Raw genomic sequence first — 21393 nt, 5'->3', positions numbered from 1 at the left:
ACAGAAAACATATTGAGTAAGTCTCTGGCTTCTGCAGAAATTTCAAGGCAACAAAAGTTTGCATGCTGACTATATGCCTGTCCCTGTCCTAGGTTCATTCTTGGGTGAGATAATTGTAGTGCAGTGCGTTTGTTAAATGCATTAGTGATTGATTATGTGGCAACACAAGGGAGGCCTAATGAAATTTAGGGAGGGCAGCCTTCTCAGAAGTGACTCGTAAGCTAGGTATTAAAGATATTCAGGTAGGAGATTTCCAAGTGATAGCCTATCTAAGTAAAGTTGCAGGCAGGCTTCTAAACTTAAGAAGCCCGGAGTTGCTGGACCATGGGACTCAGGGAGTTGAGAATAGGTCACATGTTAATGGGCCTCCATGCAGACTGTCTGAAGTCCACACTCTGTGAAGAGACTATAAAGCATGGTGCAGAGAATGGATGCATGGAAGGAGCATGTCAGAGTTGAAATTTAGAAAATTAACACTTTAGGCACCGTGGAGGGTCAATGAGACATGGGAGAAACTTGAGTAGTTAGGGTAGTGTTGTACTCATTCAGTTGAGAAAAGATGAAACCGGGTATAAAAAGTAACAGTAATGATAGCAGCTAATATTTATTTATTATGCTGTATACTAAGTTCTTTAAATGTATTCTCACTTAATTCTGAAAGCAAGCCCACGAAACGTTATTTTTTCCTTTTTGTAGCTGTGGAAACTGAGGCACAGAGAAGCTGAATAACTTGTCCAAATTCACACAGTTAATGGGGAGCCAAACCATGATTCGAACCTGGCATTATAATATGATTTCAGAATAATGGCCCTTAATCACTAAGTTTCCCTAAAAGAGGGTATTTAGCAGGGGAGAGGGCAAAGAAATGTCTAACTGAAAGAATCTCATGACTTTACAAGGAAAAGTTTGCATATAAGCAAATTCCAATCATGGGAAAAATAGTTACATGTTTACTCTATTGTCTTTTTTTTTTTTTAAGGTATATTGATGGATACTTCTTGTGCACTGTGCAGAGTCCTTTATTACATTGTATCATTTAATTTTCTTAATATCCCTACCAGGAAGATGCCATTTTAAAGATGAATAAACTGAGGCAAAGTACTGTTTGATGACACAGAGAGAGTGGAACATGAATTTTAAATTTGCTTCTGACTCAGGCCTATGCACTTTATTACACTACCCTGCTTTCCTCTGAATGAATCACTGTTGATTGAATAAAAGTGCCTTATCGATATTCCTTTAGCATTTTTCTCTTTTCCTAGCAATCTTGCACAGAACTCAAATTTAGTGCGACTAAACTTCTGTGGGTGTTCTGGATTTTCTGAATCTGCCTTGAAGACTTTGCTAAGCAGCTGTTCCAGGTAGGAAAGATATGAGACTTGGTTATACAGCCCTGGTATCAAATATAGTTCTGCCTCACATCTGAACAGAGTTGGATGAAAGTGAAGAAAATGTAGCAGTCTGTTTATGTCAGTGTAGTTGAAAGAAAGCTGTTTACACTTGACTGTAGAGTCATAGGTTTTTTGCCTATATTATCTTAGATAATACTGCCTTTTTTTTTTTTAATCAAAGATGGTACATTGTGAGTATAAACCATAATAAATGTGGGTGAAATAATAACAGTACATAAAAAATCTAGAGGTACAGATTTACTAAGTGAGGGGACAGATGGTACACAGAACATACCATACAATATGTGTTTGGTTTTTCTTTGTTTTTCTTTTAACTATTCCTTGGTCTCTGTGCTGCAGCATTTGTACCTGTCTGTCTTTCGTGATCTGTTGAAAGTAGATTACCTTTGGATAAGAATGTCATCTGGGAGATAATATATAAGCACCATATTTAGTCAGTAGTGCTGAGAAGTGGGGGTTGCACACTGCTTGAAACCCTCACTGGCTCAGTTGGCAGAGGCAGAATTAGATGAAGTAGCTTCTTGCATAATCCATCTCAGGTGATTGCTCAGTCTGTGTGGCCGTTTGGCAGCCACCTGAGTGGTCTGAGAAAGAAAATACGCAGGCTAGAATTTCCACCTGCAGTCCTCGAGTCAAATTTGAGTCTACAGGAGGAGGGGCTAGGGTTCCCTTCATTTCTGGAAGGGGACAGCACTTGCTACGGCATTTGCTTAGATTTCGTGGCTACATTCAGGGGCAGATGGTACCGGGAAGTGTGTCAAGAGAGCAAAAGGCTATTTCAGATGAGCAAAGGTAGCTGCTTAGAATAGCAGGGCTCTGCCTAAAATGGTAAGAAATTTCTGGTTTTATATTAAGTTAATAACTTGAGGCAGACTCATTCCTGTTGATAGGTTCATGCCTTCCTTATTTCCCTTTTGTACAGACTGGATGAGCTGAACCTCTCCTGGTGCTATGACTTCACTGAAAAGCATGTGCAAGCAGCTGTCGCACATGTGTCGGAGACTATCACCCAGCTGAATCTTAGTGGATACCGAAAGAATCTCCAGCCATCAGGTGAGAGCTGTGGGGCATTAACAATAGACACACATTTGATTTGTTGAACATCTCCAAAGTTCTCGTCAACATGAGTTCCCTCATTTAGTTCAGTGCATGTGTTGCTTCCATTTTTCAGCTGAGGAACTGCTGATCAAAAGGTACAGGTGTAAACACCTACAGAGAACTGAAGTCACCAGGGTCCAGAAGGAGAAATTTTTATACTTTAAGACAACTTGTTTGTAGGCAGAACTATTTTAATACAACAAAATTACTAGGCAACACTCCGACATAAAAACAGATCAGTGCAGTGCAGTGGGCCCACTGTATCCCTGGGTTCTGCATCCATGGATTCAAAGGCAAATCAGAGACATTTAGGGGAAAAAAAATTACTTCCATCCTGAACGTGTTCAGAGTTTTTTCCCTTGGCACTATTCCTTAAACAATGCAATATAAAAACTGTTTCATAGCATTTATATCGTATGAGGTGTTGTAAGTGATCTAAAAAGCATACAGGATGTATGTTATATGCCACTGCTACAATATTTTATGTAAGGGACTTGAGTCTCCTTGGATTGGGTATCTTTGAGTTTCTAGGCCAATCTCCTATGAATACTGAAGGAAGACTGATTAGTGTTTCTCAAAGGGGGACAGTTTGCCTGCAAAAAGACATACGACAATGTCTGGAGACAGCTGCAGTTGTCACAGCCATCAGGCTGCTGCTGACATTTAATGGGTTCAAACTGGCAATGCTGCTAAACAACATAGCAAAGCACCACAAAAAGTAATCTGACCCAAAATGTCAGTCGTGCCAAGGTTGAGAAACCCTGTTATAAGTCCTGTTAATAAGTTTGTATTTACAATTCAGTGAAAGGGCAGTGAGGTTGTTTACATAAAAACAGGCATTTGAAATCAGGGTGGGAAGCAGTTGTCATCTTGACAAACCTCAGTATTTGGCTATGCCTTGCTTTGTATATATAACACTGAGAATCTTGATTTGCTAAAGTATTTGCAGATGGAGAGGTGGTGGTTTTTGTTTAACAGCTTCCCATTACAATCTCAAGCTAATATTCAATCTGGGCAGCCCTGTGTTCAGGGTGGTAGTAGCTCATATGAGTACAGGCATTTTGTTGTTAAAGTTTTTACTATGCTTAATAATTTGAACCAAACATTTACAAATACTTTTTTTGAGGGGGTGGGAGGATTCTGGGGTTTGAACTCAGGGTCTAGTACTTGCTAGGCAGGTACTCTACCACTTGAGTCATGCTTCCAACCCTGCAAATACTTCTTAGCATTTAAGTATTCAAAAACTACTTCTCCAGGGCTTGATGTGTCCTCCAATGAATAATATATATCAAGCTATAGAAAATAATAGGTAGACTTTCGTGAGTGGCCAGAAATTTAAGTCCATTATTAATGCAAGGACTAAGGTTTGCACTGCTACCATTTCACGTGTCTACTTTTTCAGACAGAGGAACACTTTCTTTAGAGATCTGTAAAAGCTGCAGTCATATTTTGATCTCTTATCACTCCCTCCTTACACACTATTTCTGTGCGACATTTTTTCCCTTTAAACACTCTTAAATCTGGTAGTATAATGCAGTTGTTCTCAAAAATACATGAAACATAGAAAAACAAAAGCAAAGCAGTTCACCAGAAAACAAACTCCCTAAATGTTATGAAATGAGGTGAAAATGCAGGAAGGGAGATAAAGCAGAGTTAGCAGGTAGGACTAAACAGGAAGGACTACTTTTAGATGGAATAAATGGCCACAGTGAGGACCTCTCTGAGGAGGTGACATTTGAGCAGAGCCTGATTGAGTGAGGGAGAGCTCAGTACGCATTTGTGAGAAAAAAGCCTTCTGCGTCAAAAGACCACAGAGTCCTTTGATACAGGAGCTAGTGTGTGAGAAGAAGCAAGGGAAGGGATAAGATACCCACGCCAAGGCAAAGGTTTGGATTTTTCTGAATGACATGGGAAGTCAGTGAAGCCTCTCAGCAGAGCAGTGGTGTGGTCTGACTTACCTCTTAAAAGGCTGCCTGTAAGGGCTGGGGGCTGTAAAAGCACCTGCTTCCCAAGTACCAGGCCCTGAGTTCAAACTCAATACTGCAAAATAAATAATTTTTTTTTTAAAGGCTCACTTTAGTGCCATGTTGAGAACAGAGTGCAAGGTGGAAAGTGTGAAGTAGGGAGGACTGTCAGGAACTAGAATGGTAACTGTTGGGGTGCTAAGAAATGATTGGGTTTGAGGCTTTTGAAAGCCACATAACAGGATTTAGTGACAGACTGGATGTGGGAAGTGAGAAAAACAGTTGAGTGTGATTCCAAAGGTTTAGGCATAAGCTACTGGATCCATGAAGCTATCGCTTATAAGGCAGGAAAAACTATAGGGAAGAGACAGATTTAGGGAAGTTGAGTATTTGGTTTTAGACATAAATTTGGACGTCTGTTGCATATCCAAGTGGGTATGTTGGAAGGTGTGGAAAATGTAACTCTAATTTAGGGATGTGGTTGAAGATACAGGCATGAGAATAAAAAACTCTCCAACATCAGTGAAGTGTGCCTATTATTTTAAATAAATAACACTTACTGGTGCATTTCCTGCTTACAAAATAGGTCAGCTCAGGTTGACTTTCTTCCAGATTCTGAAGTTACCTGTAGTCTCAACTCTTGCTAATTGCTGTTAACATTTTGGTATATTTCCTTCCAGCCTTTTCTTTTCCTTCTCATCTTTTCTCTGTGTGTGTGTGTGTGTGTTGACTAATTGAGATTTGAATATATTTTGTTTTGTTTTCAGCATACAGTATCCCCTGGTGTTTTTTCACGTTACCAAGAAGGTTTTTAATAACCTTCAATGATCAGGCACAGTGGCTGATATTCATAATCCCAGCTACTTGGAAAGATCTCATTTTAAGGCAGCCCAGCCTGAACAAAAAGTTAGACCCTATCAGCAAAAATGCTGGGCATATTGGGATACACTTATAAGCCCAGCTACGTGAGAGGCCTAAGTAGGAGTACAGTGGTCCAGGCCCACCCAGGCCAAAATCTGAAGAATAACTAAAGCAAAAAGGGCCAAGGGCCATAGCTCAAGTGGTAGAACACTTGCCAGGTATTCATGAGGCCCTGAGTTCAAACCCCAGTACCACAAAAATAAATAAATGACCTGTATTCATGGAGTTGATGAGGCTTTAACTCAGAGGAGGAGCTATCGTAACTGTAGCTGCAATGGAGATGCTCGAGGCATCTATTTTTTCTACAAGTGGGATTACTGGGCCAAAGGGCAAAGTACCATGCTCAAGAGTGCATTTTTAAATGATCCCTTCCTCCCCTCAATTTTTTAAAAATCCCTTTAAGCTTCCTGAAAGGCTGTACAAAATATCTATTTGTGGTGTATGGGTGGACCTGTGTTACTATAGTTCATCAGTTTCGGGTATTAAGATAGAATATCTCTCTTTTGGTGGCTGAAAAACAGTCTAACTTCACTTAGTATTTCTTGTACCATGTTAATACTTATTTACTTATGTACATATGTGTTACTGGGGTTTGAACTCAGGGACTTGCTAAACAGACGTTCTACCATTTGAGCCACACCCTGTTAATTTTCCAATAGGGTCTCAGGTCCATGCCTGTTAAGGCCTAGATTGCCATCCTCCAATTTACACTTCCTGTGTGGCTGGGATTGCAAAAGTGTATCACCATGCTCAGGTTTTTATTGGTTGAGATGGGGGGTCTCACAAACTTTTTGCTCAACTTGGCCTGCAAGTGTAATCCTCCCCACCTTCACCTAATATGTAGCTAAGATTGCAGGTGTGAGCCTCAATACCAGCATTATCTCTGTTTTGCAAGTGTCTGCTCATATTCTTAGTGTATTTTCTGTTATCTCTTTCCTCTTTATGTAAGAGTGTTAACCCTGTTTTATTTATGTTGAAAACATTTATTCCAGTTTTCTGATGCTTCTTTAAATGTTTTAACACAGTAGAGTTTTAAAATTTTTATACAGATTATAAATGTACCCTATGTTTTTCTTGATGTTTAGAAACACCCTATGTATCCTAAAATTCATTAATTACCTGTACTTTTGCATATAGAACTTTTTTAATATATTCAGTTTATTGGGATATATTATGTGAGTTGGAGAAATTATTTTTTTCTAGTCACAGTAGCAACATTGCTTTTTAATAATCCATGATTTCCCTCACTGATTGAAAGAGCTGCCTTTACACCATATTGTTTGTCCATGAATATATGATGTTTGGTTTTGTTTTTTGCTATTGTGAATGGGACTTTTTTTTTCCCTTTATTCTTCCAGCCAGTTACTACTGATACATAAATAAGCTGTAGTTTGTTGATAACCAGTTTAACATTTCCAGAAGTTTTTCAGGTGATCTCTTGCATTTTCTGAGTAGCGAATTTCATATGCCAAGATAATCGCTTTTGCTTGTTCTTTCAAGTAGTAAGCAACTCTCATTGCCTTGTCCCAGACTTCCTGCACAATGTCAAAGAACAGCAGCAGTAGCAAATGTGATTGTCTTGTTCCTCACTTAATGGTGACCATCCTGTTTGTTTGTTTCCCCTAGATGTTGCTACATTAGTTAGAAGATGCCCCAACCTTGTCCACCTAGACTTAAGGTATTTTTTGTTTGTTTGTTTTAAATGGAAAGCTGAACATTCTTGATTGCTCATTGAGTGGGGAAGGCTCTAAAAGTTGAATTGAAGTTGCTAAGCAGTGGTATTCATCTAGAATGGACGGGCGACTTTGAATTTCTTCTTTTCTGTTACAGTGATAGTGTCATGCTAAAGAATGATTGCTTTCCGGAATTTTTCCATCTCAACTACCTCCAACATCTGTCACTCAGTCGGTGCTATGATATAATACCTGAAACTCTACTGTAAGTATGTTGTGTTTTTATGCTAATAGAAGGCAAGGGCCAACAGAGATAACTACTTGGTTAATCCATTGGTATTCATAGCAGGTATTTACAATGAAACTAACACTAGTGTGTCACAAATTGGCTAGAAGATAAGCAAAACAGAAAATCCATGGAGAGTTAAAATGTGTGGTTGACTGAGGTGTTCCATAGCATTTATTATTGCACTGTCAGCATTTCGCATTACAATCCCCTGCTGTCTCTGGAGGACTTACAAAGGAAGTAGGAGAAAGCCTTCACCTCCAGAGCACTCATGTGTAATTGGGAAGGCAGACCCAATGTGAGTGGGTTTGGTTTCATTTTCCAAATTTTTCACATTATTTCTAGTTGATTCCAAAAGCTTTCATCTGGGCTTAGAGGAAAAGTTCTGTAATCTAGTGAGGAAGACCTGGATGGAAGGTCAAGGAATGTAATGAATAAAAGCACATGTGTGGTGCATTTCATAAGAATCTAATTTTTCTGAACAGGGATAGATACTGTATAGGTCCAAAAAAAAAGTGAGGTGTTTTATCCAGATTTGATAGTGAGTTGCTGGCTGATTTGGGTCTAGATCCAGGGTCTCATGGACAGATGCAAAATAGTCCATATCTAGTCTAGTGGTTCATCTGAGAGTTAATTTTATCTCCTCAGCAACTTCAGCAGACTCAAAGGAAGTACAAAGAAAAAGGATCTAACCCATCCTTTTTTTGGTGGGGAGGGATAATACTCAGGCCTTATATATTCTTCCTAATGCCAAAAATAAATGCATAGTAATTTCATTAAAAACCACAAGAGGTCAGTATCTTGTACTTGGTCAAGTACCCTTGTTTCTTTCATGGTCCATATGCCCCAGTGAGGCCACCATACTCAGAATGAGTCAAGTTTTGCTTCACCTTCCTACCTAACAAAGGTGCTGAATTTAAACAAAGAATTTATCTAGTCTTCAAATTAATGGTTTGGATTTTACAAATTGGTTTCAACAATTAATGAATAAGTCAGAAACTTGAGGTGGTCCGGGTTAACTAGTAGAATTAGGAAACCTGGAAATTATGTGATTAATTATTTTAATTGCTATCAGGAGGCCCTGAGCTAGTACTGCATTTGGAAAAGCACTGTCTAAAAAGGATGCCAGTATTTACTTACCTAGCTCTCAAGTGTTTGAGTCTAAATTCACGTGCATGAACTTACTCAAATTCCTATTTTCTAGCATGCAGGTATCTTAGGAGCCTCTAGCATCTACCCAAAAAGATTTTCCTGTCATCCATTCATTCCCTTCCTTACGATCTGGGCTGCCACTTTGCCTGGGCAGACTCCGGGAAGGTTGAAGATAATTCTTTCCTAGTTTCTTTTCTCAAGAGAATCTGTCCATGTCTTGCTTTTTTTGTTCCTTCACTGTGGAAAGAAGCTAAGGTGATAACCCAAATGGTTTTCCTCCAGCAAAGGCAAAGGGAAGGCTTTGAGCCCTCACATTTTAATATTTGTATCCAGTGGTTAATACTAATATCTGTATAGTATCCAGACAGGCAGTGTGAACTGATGGTGAGGAGCATTGGGCCTGAAGTCACAGACCCAGGTGTGAACCTTCTCTACATCATTACTTACTCTCTAAATCAGATCTTGAAAGAAAAAATGGGGCCATAACAGGATTGAGTTTAGTTAGAAGTCAGAACCCCTAAACAGAGAGAGAACAAGAAGGTGTTCTTGAACTTTAAAACAGTGTGTTTCTTTAGGCATTAGTAAATACCATAACAATTTATGTCATAAATCCTTTGAGATGAATTTGTTAATACCCTTTCCAGAAGCTTCTCAGAGTAAAATGTCTTTCCCAATAATTTCAGTCATTCTGGCAGCTGTTGTATTTGAAATTCATAGTAAAAATTTCAGGGTACCTCAACAATGATTTCCAGAGAGCCAGCCATCTATGTTGTTTCTTAACTCTGAAGAGGAACAGTAAAATTTGAGTGCCTTCTATAATAGTAATATTTTAAAATACTTAAGGAACTACATCCTCCCCTCCCCCCCAGTCCCCATGATATTTATTTCCTTCTTCCTTAATTGATCTTATTTTCTACATTTAAACTTTCTTCTCATTATGTCCTATTTCATATCATTCAAGTAAGAAACCCAACCTGGAAAGAGTAAACTGACCAGAGATGAGAGAAGCCTTAACAATTCATTTTAGGAAAATCTGTACTGAAGGTAATTTAGACTTGATAAAGGAAACCAGGATTATGTAGATGAAGCAAGGAGTAAACCTGTAAAGGAATTTTAAAATGTCTTTTTTTGTTGTTTTGTTTTTGTTTCTGAGACCAGGTCTTGCTGGCCTCAAATTTGCACTCTTTCCACCCAACCCTCATATATTAATCTTTCATTCACTAAACTTGAACAAAAATTCTTAAGGCATTATCAATGTCATTTTATACTTCTTAAACTAGAAAGAATGGGTTTTAAGCTCTTCATTCTTGTTCACCATCCATTCTACTTAGTTTTCAGTCTACTGTTTTATTAAAGAGATGCTTATAAATTTGCTTTTCTGTGTTGTACATGACACACATGCTAAGAGGCAACTTTTTTGATCCGGTTCTTGACCCAGCAGCCCATCTTCTGCAGCTGCCTTCTCACATGTAACTCTGAGAATGCTGTGTGATTTCCTTCCTCACCAAATCCCTTTCCCAATGCTATTGCAAGACCATTTCCTCCTCTGCCATCTGCCATCCCTCCTCCTCGTCTTACTCCCACCTACAATGTCTTCTTTTAAACATTATCCACTCCAGAATGACTCACAACTTGGCTGCTTTAGGATATCCTAGAACCAGAGTTCTCCTGGTTATTACAGTTCTCAGACACTCAGATTTCATATAAGAGGGATTTGTGGTAGGAGGTAGATTGCTATCATCTTCAGTAGTGATAAGAATAAACATCTATGGATCATGACCTCTTTTGTTTTTTGTTTGTTTTTTTTGTGATGAGACTGTAGTTTGAACTCAGGGCTTCCTGCTTGCAAAGCTGCCATTCTTCCACTTGAGCCATGCCTCAAGTCCATTTTTGCTCTTAATTACTTTGAGGATGGGGTCTAGCAAACTATTTGCCCAGGCTGGCCTCTAACCAAGATTCTCCTGATCTCAGCCTCATAGACATGAGCCACCTGTGCCTGGCTTGACCTTACTCTTATATTCCTGCTTCTACAAGTCCAGAAATGAAGATCAATTGCAATTTGTTCCAATCCATTTTCTTTCAATTTGTTGTGATACACTAAAACGTCTGTGGTGCTTAAGATACTTCATAGAGTATAAAATAAATACACTTAGGGAGTAGTGGGAAGATCAGAAGGCAGGTTCAGCATGGAATGTCTTAACGCCCAGTGAACAGTTGGGTTCTATAAACACAGGGAACATCCAAGGTTTTGGAGTGAGTGACATAATCTGAGTGAGGCTTTAGGAAGATGCCTTGGACTTTGGTGTACAGAATAACCTGAAAGGAAGAAAGATTGGTGGCCACTTATGCCTCATTTGTTTGTTTGTTGCTTCTAACTCTAGGTCATTGATCTGTAGTGGAATTTTGTTGAAATTCTAAAGTAAATGTTCCCTTTCCTAAGACTTTGTACTGTTTGTCCCAGCCTGGAGCAAATACAGATCAGAGATGATTTTTCTAAGCACATAGATCTGTGTTAAGAAGAATCACCACCACAACCAAAAAGTATTTACTTTGGGGAAACAGGTTACCTTTTTTGTGAACCAGAATCTCACTGTTGGCACATTATTTTTCACCTAATTTGAAGTACCTAAGGAGACATCTGGCTCATCTATGAGAGAGGGAGGGAAAAAATGGTAAAATATAGAGAGGTAGGAGGTTATCACCACCTATAAATGTGTGATTGGTTACCACGTTTTTTACATCTGCACCCAGCTACATAACCCTATCTAAAATATTTTAGAGAAGTCACTGGTAGGTTTCACTACACACATGGACTTAACTATGAACCATTCATAAGAAATCATCAATCTTGCTGCCATCTTCTGGTGGGAAACAGAGGCTAGTTCAAATAAAGGTCAAGTCCACATCCTTAAATTGCATGTAACATGCAGTGGTTCCAACTGATACCACAGTAAAACATTTGCCTTTTATCATCACTAGCTTGCTAGCTCACAACACATAACCTCCTCGATTCACCTTTGGGAGTTCATCAAATCTGTATTGCACATTTCAGGTTACATTTTATAGACTATGACACAGATTATAAACATTGGGCTATATAACCCGTATCACATAGTTTCCATAGGTACTGAAAGTCTTTTTTTTTCTTTTCCAGTGAACTTGGAGAAATTCCCACACTAAAAACACTACAAGTTTTTGGAATCGTGCCAGATGGTACCCTTCAACTATTAAGGGAAGCCCTTCCTCACCTGCAGATTAATTGCTCCTATTTCACCACCATTGCCAGGCCAACTATTGGCAACAAAAAGAACCAAGAGATATGGGGCATCAAGTGCCGACTGACTCTGCAAAAGCCCAGTTGTCTATGAAGTGCTTATTGCAGGGTGGTGTCTCCTCTTCCTTTGGAATGGGGAACACAGACAGGAAGCCAATTGCTGGAGCACTTGGCTAGTTTTGATACCAGTTTCCCCTTACCCTTCGTCCTGCAGATGTTATAGGAACCATTTGCAAGGGACAACTATGAAGTGTTGCTTTTTTTTAATTGACTATAAAAGCGTCTTGTCAGTGCTGTGCCCTTAAAAGCCTAAATTGTAGGGCTTTGGAAGTTTTATGAGAATGAGCTAACAATTTCAAAATACCTTTTTAAGGAGCAAAAATTGAGCCAACTCTTCCAAGTGCCCTTCTGATTAAGTCTATTTAGAATTAAGCTTAAAAATTACCACTGGCTAACAGTTTTCTTAGTTTTGTGGTAACTATAATTTTTTCAGTATTTCTTTATAAAACATGGTTTGGAGATATCTATCTAAATATATCAATAGATAAACATATTAAGCTGAATAGAAAAATCACAGGATAGTAGCATTTAAGTCTGGAAAGTAAAAAAAAAAAAAACACATTTCAATCTTTAATTTGAAATTAATTTAATAGAAACAGAGCCCCATGTAATTCACCTTAAATCCTAAATACAAAACAAAGAAATGACCAGAAGTATAGAACTGATAATAGGAATTGAAGTCTCAAGGGGCAGTTTTTGAAATCAGGTTCATCTGAAGTGTCCCTTAATGTTTATTAAGGTACCGTGTTCCTAGAATTCAAATTAAGTGAGGAAATATAATTGTGGTTTTCTAACTATAATCAAGTTATGTTAACATGGTTGTTTGCTTTTATGATGTCTTGCTTTGTTTTAGGAAGTCGGTATTATCCTGATCAGTCTCTAGTCTTAAGAATTTGGATGGGAAGATTCTGAATTGATATCTTCTGCTGTTTTCTTAACGCTGAGGTTATTTTATAGTACTCTGGAATCAAGTATTTTAAAATCTTTTTTTAAATGTCCTTTCATAATAATTGCTTGAAACTACTCATTAGGTCAGAACTGCTTGTTCTTTAAATCAGAAATACACGCAGAAGCAGGTGTGTGTTACGTACAACTTCAGAGCAATTGGCACTACTTGCACCTACACAAGATTTTAAGACTCAGGTGTTGAGCCATTTGACAGCAGGGTTTTTTTATTTTTTTGTTTTGTTAACCTGGTACATAGAAGCAAAATGACCAAATTATGTTTTTTAAAAAATCATTTAAAAAGTTCAATTCCCCCCCTCCAAAAAATCATTAAAAAAAATAGTTTTAGGTCAGTAATCTCCCTGTGTGTTCAAAATGCAACAAAAAGCCAATCCCATCATTTCTACTAATTTTAATCAAGTTTTTTAATGTTAGAAACAATAGTATGAAGTGCCCTTATCTGCTCAGACCTAAAGAACATTTTAAAGTAGTGTTGTTACACAGGAAATGATTATGCTTCAATTTCCTGGTAGTTAATAAGTGCTAAATACTACTTGAAATTATTGTTTACAGATTAGTGACAGGGGCTGATGATAGGATACAGTTGGACTCCTGTCTTCCTCATGCCCTCAAGTATACAGTACCCGTACTTCCAAACTCAAGTCCAGCCATAAGCTATTTTGCCAACATGTCGAAGTAATCTGTATTTTTGTATGTGGTTTCTACTTTTATAGACTTGTTTTAAAATAAAACAGCTTTTTATAAAAATGAGTACTTGGGCTAAGTTGTATCCTTTTCTTTTTTCTTTAAGTGTCATTTGCCTCTGAGACCTTTAAAGACCCTTCAAAACCGAACCCTAAACACCATCCTGTCTACTTCATATGCTTGTCAAGTTAAAATGATAGCTTATAATAAAAATATAAAGCTTTTTTAAATACTTCAAAAATAACATATTTATAAAACATTTGAATTCAAGGATTAATGTGGTAATCAAATACTAAAAATAAGTCGGCTAGTAACAATGTTAGATACAGACTTACCAGCTTATCTGTACTGGACTCACTGGGAAATTATTTGAATTGTTTTTTATGCCTAGAGTCTTTCAAGTAGTTCGATTCCTTTGAACCCTTCCATTCAAATGGTAGAATGATTCTTAAATATCACCTACTTTATTATTTTACATCATCACTGCTATGCTTATTGTTTTTAATGAAAAATGTCCACTGTATGTGGTAAAGAAAATAGGATAAACTCCATCATCCAGTTTCAACAGTCATTGACTCCTGCCCAACCTCATTATCCATGATCTCTACTGTTCCCCCCATACAAATTATTTTGAAACAAAATTTGGACCTACAATTTCATCAGTATTTCACTATATTCCTCTAAAGGATAAGTGATTCTCTTGAATTCTGAAGCACAGCATATCAGGATGTTGTTGAAGATTCCTCATTATCTCAAGCGTTTTATGTGGGTTTGTTTTGATCAGGTTCCTAACACAGTTCACATGTTTTATACCCTGTTCACAAGTTCCAGAGATAAGGACACTCTTGGCCTGGGACAAACGTTATTTCTGGATAAAATACATGTTCCCTTTTATCCTGGTGCATTCAGTTGCAACTCAGCATGTGCTGTTATCTACCATACGGAAGATACTGTTTGAACAACAGAACGGGCAGATGCAGAATGTTATGAGGAAAGGCAAGTAATCTAAGGTACAGGGCAAACAGAAGGGCTGCATATGCCAACCCCAGAATAAGCAGAAAAGCAGCCTCCTTTCTTCCCTCTCCACATAGCCACACATCCCAAAAAGTCAACAAGGTATATTCGCCAAGACACTAACTCTTAAGATACAGGCCAAAGCACGTACTAAACTAATTTGATGGGTTTGTTTTGCTTCAATAATTGAGTTATTTGTGTTTTGCTGAATCCAAATATTAAAATGCTGACATTTTTATATTTCTCAAAATGAATACCAAAATATCTAACTTACAATTTTGTGGGTTAAAATCAGTTATTTAAGGTATTCAGATTAACACTTAAAATATTTTCTATTTTCTCTCTAGTTTTCAGTGGTTTTTCTTAAAAATATGTGAAGACCCATGACTTAAACTCTACCTTCCTTAATGTACTAAACCTAAGCCTTCTTTCTAACTTATGCCTCCTAGCTCCTCACAAGAATGTTAAGTCAAAAATAAACTGCACTTGAACCGTTTTTAGTTTTGAGATAGGGTCTCACTGCATAGCTCAGGCTGGCCTCAAACTTGATTCTCTCATCTCTGCTTCCTAATGGCGAGGATTACAGCACACTGTTCTTTAGTTCAGTAGTACATTTACTCTTACCCCATCTCCACTATATATATTTTTCATCATTCTACTTTAGTTATGTTATCCCTGGGACCTTTTTTGCACAATCATCTCGTTAGACTCTACCCATGACTATCAGCACAGTAAAATGAATGTGTGCTATTTAAGATCTAAATTTACATTGTTCTTTTCACAGCCAAGCACTATATATTCTTAACTTTATTATCTGAGCCCTTCCTCAAGTATTTTACAATAAAATGTTAACAGGCTTTATCATTCTGATTCTGCTTATTTAAAAAGTGAAGTAAACGTAAAGGAAAAAAAAGGTAAATATTTTGTATATGAAGATATACATCCATTTGCTATCTTGGGACCATTAATATAAATACATAGAAACATCAAAAATATTAAGCCAAAATTATCTGAAAAGGCTACATTTTCTAGAAAAGTACTTTATCTTCTGATCAAATATCAGATAATATCACTATCTCATATTTTAACAGTGAGTGATATCAACAGGGCACAGAATATACACAGCCATAGGGAAAAATATTTTTAAAGCATAGCACTTCTGGAAAACCTGGTTTTCAGTCCCCCAAGAATTAAAGAAATAAGAGATTTAAGTGGGGGGGATAAAAGCAGTGGTTTAATTTTATTCACATACAGTTGTCATTAAAAGGTTAACCCATTCATAAAGACATTTTTGCTATTCTAGCATTCTTTTCCTCTCATCTCTTACAAATACATCCCCACCAGGAAGTAGAAGTTATATTGCAAGTGAAGCATGTTTAGCATCTTAAGACCTCTTAAAATATGGCTTGCGACCAATTTCACACAGCAAGTTGCCTATTAATATGTTACATATTAACAAGTCTGGTAGCACATGGACAGTCAGATTTTCTTGAAATATTAAGAACAGAGTTGGATTTTTCCCCATTAGGGGAGTTTCTATAGTGTGGAATTCAACTTCTTTACAAAGTGGTATCTTACATATATCACCCTTTAAAAAAAAAAACTAGTTCTGGGAAGATACTAATTTTTATTTCCACCTAATGCATCATGTAAATCCTTTGCTCTGTTTATGCAAGGACACTTCAGAAAAGCATTCTTCTGGATATATTACTTTTTTTAAAACAATGAAAGATTCGATCCAGCCCTGGAGAAACACTCATTTCTATTTTAGTTCCATCTGATGCAGCATGCCAAGTACATGGCTTTTAAGTGTCTATGCAGATTCTCTTAAGAAAAACAGATTCTTCCAGGTAGATATCAAAACCTAGATTACCTTTGCAAATTAGTATTTTTTAAAACACTGATAACAGCAGCATGTTAACTGTCTGCAAAACAAGAACACTCAATTTGATCACATATCCTAACTCACAGTTTTTACTTCTGAGCTCAGCAGGCTCAAAGTCTGTAAGGACTACAGCGTTTCATCATCAGTGTGTATCCTACACAGAGTATTCAATAAATATCTGTGAATGAAATATGTTCACCAGCAAGTAAAAAAATTAGGCAATTCTGAATACATGGCGTGAGATACCACTCCATTATTCAGCAACAGTAGCTTTTTGTGAAAATTTGAGGATTACTTACAAGTTAAACAAGAACTAAATAAAAATTATTTCCTCTAAAAGTAAAGGAGTGCTCATAATGGGGTTTAAAAAAAAGGCATGACATTTTATCGTACAAAGCTACTATGTAAAATTTGGAATATAAGAATAAGTGAAAATGTTTGACATATTTACTGAGGAATCCATTCTTTCTAACAATAGTCCTAACAGTAGATGAGAACAATTTTTATAGACTTTACCACACTTCCCAAAGGAGGAACACTTCTCATCAGTTCCTCCTTTCAGTCCTTGACTTTGTGTTAAGAGTTTCAAAGGTAAAAAATGCCTACTGGACTCAAGTCATTTTTTCAAAAAATTGACCTAAAATAGGTATGGGATACTACATTTATAAAAGCATCATGGTTTTGTCTCAATAGATGTTTTTCACCCAGCACTGTATAATCAACCAGAATGAAAGTATTCATCTATAAATAATTTTAAAAATTAATGGAAACTCTTAAAGCAATAAAGAGTCAACACATCATTGTGTCCTGGAATTAGAAAAATCTTAGCACATATAAAAACACATTTACCTACTTCAATTAGGTCAATGTCAGGATTTATCAAAATTCTCCATCACTGAATTTTTTTAAAAAACTTTACTTTCAGAAACTATAAAAAAATAATGCACTAATCAAATGATATGTGTGATCAATTCCACATTAGGAAGACAAACATTTTTATAGTTAAATTTCAAATCCTAACATTTAATCCTTTTACTTAAGCCTGCCTCTAAATTTAAAAAGATATCAACACTCTTGGTTACCAAATGTAAATAATAAAGAAATTTCACTGCCATCAGTTCTAATCCATTTAGTTCATCCATTTTCTCATACAGTGAACATCTTTTGTCTATCAGAATGTAACAAGAGTAATGCAAATCCCACTTTCTTTGTCACCTTTGAGCCCAGGAGCAATCAATCTCAGTAATAACACAAATACTGTAGGCCTATGGACTGATACACTGCTTCTGAAGTAAAAATATTTTTCTAGAAATTCAAGTTTGTCATTTGAGGAAATCTTTCACTGTTCTAGAAGCACAGTTCGAAGCTCATCTTCTTTGTTGATCATCATTGAAGCAATTGCTCCATCATTAAACTCAAAAGAAGTTCCTCCATCCACAACCATGCAGGCATCCCAACAACGAGAACGAACACAAACCCTAACAAGAAGAAAATGACTCATTTAATGACTCATTAAATATTTCACAACTCCAAACAATAGTTTATACCCTGAATTTTCATTTAAACTAGCAGATTAGTTTTCATTTTAAAAATGAAGTTGCATGAGAAATCTCTCTGTATGGCTATCTTTATCTCAAACTAGCAAAAACACTATGTATTTCTTATTATCTCTTATGTTTTCTCTTCAACATAATTGGAGAAGAGGGCAGAACAGGTTCTGCCCAGAAGCAGGGTGTACCAGGGAGGTGGCACAAACAATGTATACACATGTAAGTAAATGTAAAAACAATAAAAGGAGGAAAGAAAAAATAAAAATGAAGTTGCTCTTTGGAATGAGAGAATTAGTGACTGTAACTAATATAGGCACATTATCAGTCTCAAATTTCACATGTATCAGTGAACAGTGCAGACAAGATGGAACTCAAGAAAACTCATTGTTTTCATGTAACTGTTGAGTTACTATCATTACAAGTATCTCATACTGAGCAAAAGTGTTATTTTCATATAAAGTTTTAACTTAAGGATAACACATAAATAGAAGAGGTCCAAATCAGTAATGTACAGCTCAATGAACACTTGTGTAATTATCATCTAAAAATTAGGAATCAGTGTCCTCTCCCAGTTGCTACTCCTGGTCCCTCCTTTCTAAGCATACCCACCATCCTATTTCTATTACCCTCATACTAATAACTGTGTCCATTCTTGAACATTATGTTAGTATTTTAGCCATTCTAGTGAGTATATCTATTATCTTATTACATACTTTTAATTTTCAATCCCCAGATGAAAAATAAGGTCAAGTACTTTTTCATATGCTTGCGAGATGTCCCCTTATGTGGAATATTTAAAACATTTGGCCTTTTGTGGGGTGGGCAGGGGAAGATAGGGATGGCTGCCTGCAAGATACTTTTTCTTCTTTGAGACAAGATCTCACTATGTAGCCCAGGGCTGGCCTCAAACTTGCAATCCTGCCCCAGCCTCCTGAGGGCTGGGATTACAAGAATAAACCCAACTCCTGGTTTATAGGACTTTTAATATACAGATTGAGTATCTCTTAGTCAAAATGGGACCAGACATGTTTTAGACTTAGAATTTTTTCAAATTTTTTAAATATTTACATATAAGTAATGAAGTATCTTGGGAAAGGAACCCATGTCTAAACACAAAATTCGTTTCATATACACATAGTCTGAAGGTAATTTTGTACAGTATTTCCAGTGCATCTGCACTTTGAGTGTGTCCCACCACATGAGGTCACATGTGGAATTCACTCTTGTGGCATGAGGTCCATGCTCACAAAGTTTTGGATATTGTATAGCATTACAGATTTCAGGTATCTTTCACAAATATCCTTCTCACTCTGTACCTTGCCTGTTTCCTTAATGGAATATTTTCATTAGCAGAAGTTCTTAATTCTAGTGTAGTTCATTTTACCAAACTTTACTTTCATCGTATCTTTTCACGACATGTTTTTAAAACCTTTTCTAACCATGAAAGCCATAAAGCTATTCTATTTATATTACCAAAAATTTTTCTTCTTTTGGTGGGACTGGGGTTTGAACTTAGGGCTTCGTGACTGCAAAGCAGGTACTCTACACAAAAAATGTGTATTTATAAAAAGAAAATACTCACACCACAGGTGACATTTTATAATTAAACTGTTCTTTGCTTGCCACAAGGTAAGATGACATTGTCTCACAAGTTTTCTTACTTTTTGAAAAAGTGGGCAGTCTTTGGAAAATAGAAACTATTCAAAAACAAAAGCTGAGGCAAATTTAGTGGAAAAGCTGAAAGAAATGAATTCTACTCTTAAGTTTCATATGAGTACTTATTCTGCTTGCATTCTACAACTTATGAAAAAGAATTTGCTTTCTGTTTTGTTTCAGAAGTAATTTGATCCTACTGTGTCTTGATGCATTAAAATCCAACAGATCAACACCAAGTAACTACATATCTTCTTTTCATGGAACTTTAGTTTTCTCTAAAATGACACAAGTTTGAAAATATTTTAGCCAGTTTAGCTTGATACCAAATTACTCTCAAGGTTCTACTTTTGCAGCTAGATTAAGTTTAAATTAGTGGATCTAATGAAACTGAATACTCTTAAAACCAAAAGTGTCCCATCACTCAGAAGACTGAGGCAGAAGGATCATGAGTGACAGGTCAGCCAGAGCTACACAGCAAGGCCTTGTTTCAAAAAAACAGCTGGGCATGATGGCACACACTTGTAATCCCAGCAGATCATGAATCCGAGGCCATGCGGGGCTTCACAGAAAATCTGAAATGAGTCTGAGATACATACTGAAACCCTAACTCAGACACAAAACAAAAAACAGTTGTGCTTTATATTGGATGAAAACAGTCACAAGTCAGACCCAACGTGCTTACTTTGAGGAGAAACAACGCTGACGACTGCTTGAGAAAACTCTGTTTGCTATTGGTTCTCGAATACTGAAAAGTATTTTTGGTTCTTCTGGACTGTAGAGCAGTGATTCATTATATTCATTTGTTACTATAAAGAAAAGAACCATATTGGCACATTTAATAAAGGATAGTTACATCTCAGAAGTACAAAATGAATATTAGATGCTATCTCCAACTTAAAAGCGATCTGTTCCAAAGGTCTGTTTGGGAAGTTTCTTGGAACTCAATACATATTACACTAAAAGAATAGCCTTGTAAATGAATATTAGGTTCTACTATTAGCTCACAAAAGTATACATCACCCACAATACAGCAGAAATCAGTACAGTTAGGAGTGAAAAAAATGCTAACTATGAAGCTAGTAAGTAAAAAACATTTTTTTTTAAAAATAAGTCAAAAACAGAATTTGAGTTGCCATATTCCTCTCCCAAGTTCTTTCCAGAATATCATGTCAAATAGTTTATTACTAAAAAATGACAGGCAACATGCCTTCTCCAGTACTCGAGATAATTTTAGAAATCTTTAGGACCTGCTTTCTCTCCAACCAAGAGATACATGAGGGTTGGCATGCAAAGCACAAATTGGTTAAAAACAACCGTATAAACTGGACATGCAGTACGTGCCTGTAGTCCCAGCTATTCAGGTTAAGGCAAGAACACTGCTTGAGCTCAGGAATTTGAGGCCAGCCTGGGCAACACAATGAGATGCTGTCTCTTTATAAAACAAAACAAGGGACAGGCGTGGTGGAATGCATCTGTAATCCTAGCTACTCAGGAGAATCATGGTTTGAGGCCAACCCAGGTAAAAAGATGGCGAGACGCCATCTCATCCAGTAAGCCAGGTGTGGTAGTGCTGTGATCCCAGGTACACAGGTGGCACAAGTAGGGAGATCACTCTCCAGGGCTGGCCTGGGGAAAGAGGTTCAAGTGGTAGAGTGCCTAGCAAGTGTGAAGCTCTGAATTCAAACTCCAGTACCAATGATGAATAAATGCATTAAATAAAATTAAGTAATAAATAAAAAAAAAATGACCGCTACACAAAGAAATTGGAACTTAAAGAAAGTTTAGTTGAATACCACAT

At 36.9% G+C, this 21393-nt stretch overlaps 2 protein-coding genes across 5 annotated transcripts in view; one reads left to right on the top strand and one right to left on the bottom strand.

The window, feature by feature from the left end:
* The window catches only part of Skp2 (S-phase kinase associated protein 2), a 28640-nt gene extending 16204 nt beyond the window's left edge, over positions 1–12436 (top strand). For both annotated transcript variants that reach the window (XM_020187976.2, XM_074077618.1), the window contains 5 exons: positions 1263–1361; positions 2335–2465; positions 7022–7073; positions 7226–7333; positions 11661–12436. In XM_020187976.2, the coding sequence (XP_020043565.1) occupies positions 1263–1361; positions 2335–2465; positions 7022–7073; positions 7226–7333; positions 11661–11874 (604 nt within the window). In that variant the 3' untranslated portion in view covers positions 11875–12436. The remainder of the gene's footprint in view (positions 1–1262; positions 1362–2334; positions 2466–7021; positions 7074–7225; positions 7334–11660) is intronic.
* Positions 12437–17360: 4924 nt separating this feature from the next.
* Positions 17361–21393, bottom strand: part of Nadk2 (NAD kinase 2, mitochondrial) — a 42176-nt gene continuing 38143 nt past the window's right edge. For all 3 annotated transcript variants that reach the window (XM_020186120.2, XM_020186121.2, XM_074077615.1), the window contains 2 exons: positions 20278–20401; positions 17361–17867 (listed from right to left, as the gene is read on the bottom strand). In XM_020186120.2, coding sequence (XP_020041709.1) covers positions 17729–17867; positions 20278–20401 — 263 coding nt within the window. In that variant the 3' untranslated portion in view covers positions 17361–17728. The remainder of the gene's footprint in view (positions 17868–20277; positions 20402–21393) is intronic.

The sequence above is a fragment of the Castor canadensis genome, chromosome 6, assembly GCF_047511655.1.
Source record: "Castor canadensis chromosome 6, mCasCan1.hap1v2, whole genome shotgun sequence".
Classification (NCBI taxonomy): domain Eukaryota; kingdom Metazoa; phylum Chordata; class Mammalia; order Rodentia; family Castoridae; genus Castor; species Castor canadensis.
Note: the sequence above shows the minus strand (reverse complement) of the source record. Positions and strands in the feature narration are given on the sequence as shown.